We start from the raw sequence: 6426 nt of genomic DNA, 5'->3' as shown, positions 1-6426 counted from the left end.
TTACACTAGAACGCCTTGCGTGTGCGCGTGTGCACGTTTGCGGTAGGCAGTCTTACCTCGTGGAACTAGTTACAGTTGTGTTCTTTAACCTAAAAACAAGAGCATATGGGGACCCGGAAAAGCCTCCTGACGCGCCGCTCCTGTGCATGAAAGAAGGTAGGACAATGCTGATTTTGAACGAAAAGAAAGCTACCCCGAATTCAGTCCCTAGTTGGTAATAATGGAGAGTTTAATGGGTGTTTAGGCCACTCGGCCTAGCAAGCTCCGGCATAAAGCCACTGCGGACTTCTTGGACGCCTTGGACTAGGGTGAGCGAGGAGGGCCGTTGGGAAGGCAGATCCAACGGAAACAGAGAGATAATCCGGATATTGTATTTTATATGTCATATATATACGTATATACATTAAAATCTGGTTATTGTATTTCAGCAGCATCTCCTAAAAGTCAGATAGTTTTCAACTTGTTCGACGAGATGGGAAATACAGATTCCGACGGAGAAGATGGATCCGCAGCCCTGCGCCAACGTCAGATGGACCGATTGGTCCGGGAAGAAAACTTCTATGAATTTGTAAATGACCTGAGTGAAGGAGACTACAAGCTCATGAGGGATAACGATTTGTTAGGCATCCCCGGTGAGAGTACAGTAGAAGAGTTACTGAAGAGACTTCAACAAATTAAAGAAAACTCACCGGAATACTCAGAGGAAAATACAGGTATATTTCACTTTTAGGGAAGGGGACTAGAACCGCGGGGCTAAGGAACTTCATCACTGTGTCAGCCAAAGACGATTCAGAAGTGGCACACATTAATTCGGTGCTAAGCAATTTCTCACTAAAGGGAACTGGTATTTAATTACATTTCAGTGAGAATGGAAAGATAGGTTTTTTCCCCCAGTCCACATTTGGGTTAGTTTAATTGTGAAACCGTGTGAAGTAGCCTATTGATCTTTTCCTTGGTTTCCACCTCAATTGACAGTTCCTCCCACTTCCTGATTATTTTTGTTATATGGCCCTCCTCAACAGCATAAAACACTGCATATGCTATTCAACAGGTGGTCATTTTGTCCCCAAGCGCCAAGGAACATTTCACAATGTCTTTGATATTTTGAGTTGTCAAAAATGATGAGTGGGTGTTCCTGGGAAATCCTGGGAGGCTAAGGATCTGACAATGTATAAGATAGCTCCCAAAACAAAGAGTTGCCAAGCACCAAAGTGTCAGGTGTGCCAAGGTTGAGAAATCCTGCTCTAACCCCAGGTCTGGCGCTTCACTCCTAGTGTGAAGTACACAATGTTACCATCTGATGAAGACGATACATAACACTTTGGTTCTTAAATATGGCCTCAAATGCACTATGCTAGATTCAGTCTATTCATTTGCTCTGACCATCAATTTCATGTCAATTCAACATCTTGGTAACATCAGGAAGTATTAAAATACTTTTATTTAAAAAAAACTTTTAATATATTTATTCTGAGAGAGACACAGTGTGAGTGGGGGAGGGGCAGAAAGAGGGAGACACAGAATCAGAAGCAGGCTCCAGGCTCAGAGCTGTCAGCACAGAGCCCGATATGGGGCTCAACCTCAGGAACCGTGAGATTGTGACCTCAGCCAAAGTCAGATGCTTAACTGACTAGGCCACCCAGGCACCTGTTGATTGGGTCTTCTAATGAATGTATTGTTGGATTCAGTTCACTAATATTTTGTTACGTTTTTTTTATACCTTAACTGACTGAGCCACCCAGGTGCCCTCCCTTTTTTAGAAGTATTCAAATACTTTTAAACCTATAAACTTTATTTAAATTTAGGCAATGGCTACAAGTCTTATATTTTAGAACAACTTTATAATGTTAGTGTAAGCACGTAAGAGCCTAGAAGAAGCAATGTTTTGTCTAATGAGAAATAGGTTTTAATGTAAATCAAACTGAAACGCTAGCACTGTACCTTATCCTTGTTTAATTGTATTCGTGTTTTGAGAGTACAGTGAAAAAATGTTGTCTCTTGACGTTCCTCCCACAGTGTTACACGAGCCTGTGTATATGGTGAAATATTGAAAATAGACGTGCTCCAGATCCCCTTTGAAAACATTAAAAAGATTCTCCAAATTTATCTAAAATTAACTCTCTTCAGAAGGAACTCAAACTTTCCTCCATTACTTGTAAACCTAGTGTACAAAATATCAACTCTACATATGTGAAATCTTTTTACAATATCTGAGTACAGGGGCACCTGGGTGGCTCAGTCTGTTGAGCATCCGACTTCGGCTCAGGTCACCATCTCACAGTTCATGGGTTCGAGCCCCACATCGGGCTCTGTGCTGACAGCTCAGAGCCTGGAGCCTGCTTCGGATTCTGTGTGTCCCTCTCTCTCTGCCCCTCCCCTGCTCATGATCTGACTCTCTCTGTCTTTCAAAAATAAATAAATGTTAATAAAATAAAATAAAATAAAATATCTGAGTACTATAGGGAGACCATAGGGAGGGGAAGGGTGAAAGAGAGTTGGGGAGAGAGAGGGACTCAAATCATGAGAAACTATTGACTACTGAAAACAAACCCAGGGCTGAAGGGGGTGGGGTAGGGAGGAAGGGGGTGATGGTCATGGTGGGGGGCACTTGTGGTGTTATATGGAAGCCAATTTGGCAATAAACTATTATAAATTAAATACAATATCTGAGTACTGAAGTTCTAATTTTTTGGTTTGTTTTTGGAAAAGAGTTTCAGAGTGCTATTCTCTGATGGTTCTATTTTTGGTAGTTCCCTTATGTCCTCACTTCTTTTCGTTAACAGGTGGAGGAGAGTCTTCCAACAAGAGTGGTGAGTATCTCTTAGATTGGCTGAACCGTTCCGGACAAACTGAAGATGTGACGAGCGGGCAAAGAGAAAACCAAACTTGGGAAGAAACGAGCCAGATCAATTCAGACAGCAATGATTCCACATTCAGTTTAGCCGTAAATTCTACCCCTAATCCTGGGAGCCCAAATCCAGAGAATGAATATGTAGCATCTACCAGATCTCCCAGAGCATACAACAAGGAAAACAGCGGAAGTCCAGCAGAAAATATACAACCCGAATCATCACTTATAGGATCACCTGGATCAGAAGAAAGTACAACTGAAGCACGAATACATGGCCCAGTTACCAGAGGGCGGCGAAGAGCAAGAAGCAGGAGCCCTGACCACCAGAGAACCAGAGCAAGAACTGAAAGTCCGGCTCCGAACAGAATTAATGAACTTTTAGAAAGACTTCATTACAGTTTAAGGTGTCCGACACTTGGGCCTCGGGTAAATGAGACTGAGACCTTTCCTCGGATTCCACACCAGGAAACAGCAAGACAGCAAATAACTGGACTTGAGCTGCAAAATAGCGGTGTTGCTGCAACTTCTGGAACAAGCAGTGCACTTCAAGAAGAAAGTTCTCCAGACACAACCAATGATGGTGAATCTTGGAGACTGGGACAGATCCATCCAACCATACCGCTCAATCCTGAAGCAGGCCAAGTGTCTCCTAGGGCGCGCTCTCAGAGAGACAGCATAGCTACCAGAATTCAGTTGACATCCGAGATACCAAACAACACTGTCAGTTTAGAAAGTGAACAAGGTGGACTTGGGCATACATTTCCACATTCTGAGCAGGCAGGTGCAAGAGCGTATGCCAGGAATGCCAGAATTCCTTCTCTACATGTCCTTGTAAGTACTGTCTTCGATGATACACCATCTCTTCCAATTCAGAGCACATTAAGGCAGACAGTGACAAGATCCAGTGACTTAAGTGGTAACCTTAGGGACAGTGATACTGATTTAGGGCACAGTGTCTCATCCCTAAGTCCAGACATGGAAAGGGAAGAGTCACTGAATGAAACAGCTGCTCCTGTTGCTACGACTCCTTCTGATTGCAATGTAAATCCTATTTCTGATGTCCATTTAACTTCCACATTGATTTCTAGCTCCGGCTCCAATTACATGTCTAGTTTCAATTCTACTCTTATGTCCAGTTTCAGCTCCAGTGATGAACATTCAGCAATTAACTCAGTGATATTTGAAGGCAGTAACAACATAAGCTTACCACCAGGCTCACTATCAGAAACCAGACAAGAAAATAGGTCTCTGAGTCCAATAACGTTTGATGACAGTGACTCCTGGGCCTCCCTTAATCTGGACCAGGTTTTCCTCTTAAATGAAGATAATCGTGACCAATATACAGGACTTACCAAAGCACAGATTGACAACTTGGCTATAAGATCTTTTGGTGAAGGCGATACATTAAAATCCTGTGCCATCTGCATCACCGAGTACACAGAATGCAACAAACTTCACATCTTACCTTGCACCCATGAATTTCATGTCCACTGTATTGATCCTTGGCTGTTGGAGAATTCCACCTGTCCTATTTGTCGTAGGGAAGTAGCAGATTTTGCTGAAAGAGAAAATTCTGATTGAGATCTGAATGCTCACCTATATCTACTGTTAAAGTGTCACCTGCTTATGTCCACTTGAGGAGTGGACAACAATTTGAATCCAATCTATAGGTATTATAGATATAGGTATTTCTTCAGTGTTTGTTTTATAAATATACTAAAGTTTCCATTTCTTTTTATAAGTTTAGTTCATATATTTTTTAAAAACCTATCCTTAATTTTTATAGAGCATCTTATGGTTTATATATCTGAATGTTTATGTAAGTGATCCAAAGCACCCATTACTGATTAGTCCTCTGTTGCAGTCTGAAAGCTTTAAGGTAAAAAGGTAAAAGTCAAGTTCAAAAACATGCCTACCTAATTCAATTGTAGTTGTCCTCATAAAGGTATCACAAAACCATGACACTTTAAAATCAAAATTTAGGTCATGCTTTCTTTCCAATCCAAGCATAACAAAGCTGTTTTCTCCTAATTCAGCCTAGAAACTCTGGAGATTTGGGGGTGAGGAGGTATTGTTCGGTTGTTGTTATTGTTTTGGGGATGTTTTCTATATTGGCCACACGAGAAAATTTTTCTTAAAATTTTCAATCCTTGCTTAGATCAGAGTACATTGTATTCTAACCAAAACAATAGTCATAAATATTGTAGGATGTGCAATGTATATAAATATGAGCAATGTTAAGTAAGTAAACCTGTTCTAAAAATTTTAAGTCGGAATCATCACTATCTTTTCTGTGTGAATTGTTGGCAGCCACAGTAATCACACAGAAACATGAAATATAAATGGGGAGTGCGGATGATGTCTATCATATATCTTTGAGCCAGAATATTGTTCATATAGAAGATATTTGAGTGGCTGGAAATGAAGTCTTTTTTGAATGTTTTATTTTTGAGAGAGGGCGGGGTTTGCAGAGGATCCAAATCAGGCTCTGTGCTGACAGCAGCAAGCTTCATGCAGGGATCAAGCTCACAAATGGTGAGATTGTGACTCAAACTGAAGCTAGACACTCAACCAACTGAGCCACCTAGGAGCCCCCCGTAATGAAGTCTTGAATGAACCTCTGAAATAAATTCACAGTAAATTCTGAAAGTTGTTTGAATATTCTGATTGATACTGAGTATTTATTTCTTAACATTTATTTATTTTTGAGAGAGCGCAGGGGAGGGGCACAGAGAAGGGTGCAGAGGATGCGAAGTGGGCTCTACACTGACAATCTGACAGCAGTGAGCACAACGCAGGGCCCACGCTCACAAACCTCAAGTTCATGAGCTGAGCTGAAGTCTGATGCTCAACGGACTGAGCCACCCAGGTGTGCTGTTATAATTCTGATAACAGATCTATTTCATTTAAAATGAGTAGAATAATTGTAACAGTGTTTGGCTTCTTATATCCGACCTTCCAGAGGATAACAACTGCCTACTGAATGCTTCCGTACATTCATATACGCCTTCTACGGTAGAATTCTAAAATGACCTCCAATGACTTTCGCAGTAGTCTGTCCCCTGGAATATGAGACCGGTGAATGTGATAGAATATCATTCCCATTAGTAGGTGACGACCCATGGCGCAGTTAATTATGAGATACTGACCTAATCAGATGAGCCCTTAAAGCCAGAGGACTTCCAGTCCAGATAACATGGTTCCTACTCCTCTCTCCCTGCTCTCTGTCTGTACGTACAACTATATATCCTAGAAATAACATGAGGCAACCAGAAGAGAACTCTGAAAGTTCTAAAGGAGAAGCTGCATTGGCCAGGGACCCTCCAAATGGATGAATAACTTCATGGCAGTGCCTCTTAGGACCCCCTCTGAAAAGAAAAAGGTGACTCAGGCTCAGCACTTCCTAATTCCCAACTTAGTAACAGAAAGTGGCTCAAATAGGCTCTTCCTCCACCAGACCAAAGAGGAGTCCCACTGAAAACACTAGGTAAGCTCTGCAGAAGCTCTAAGGGGGAACAACTGAACACCCTGTTGATAATAGGAGACCTGGGAAAGTGCTTCCTTCCCCCACTGGG

General features: G+C 41.8%; 1 protein-coding gene across 1 annotated transcript; it reads left to right on the top strand.

The window, feature by feature from the left end:
* The first annotated feature begins 472 nt into the window (after nucleotides 1-472).
* On the top strand, nucleotides 473-4432 carry LOC115283605 (E3 ubiquitin-protein ligase RLIM-like). The gene is made up of 2 exons (XM_029929875.1): nucleotides 473-713; nucleotides 2784-4432. The coding sequence occupies exons 1-2, from the start codon at nucleotides 473-475 to the stop codon at nucleotides 4430-4432; spliced, it is 1890 nt and encodes a 629-aa protein (XP_029785735.1).
* The last annotated feature ends 1994 nt before the right edge of the window (nucleotides 4433-6426 follow it).

This window comes from Suricata suricatta, chromosome X (genome assembly GCF_006229205.1).
Source record: "Suricata suricatta isolate VVHF042 chromosome X, meerkat_22Aug2017_6uvM2_HiC, whole genome shotgun sequence".
NCBI classification, from domain to species: Eukaryota; Metazoa; Chordata; class Mammalia; order Carnivora; family Herpestidae; genus Suricata; species Suricata suricatta.
The sequence above is the reverse complement of the archived record's forward strand: the minus strand, read 5'-3'. Positions and strand labels throughout refer to the sequence as shown.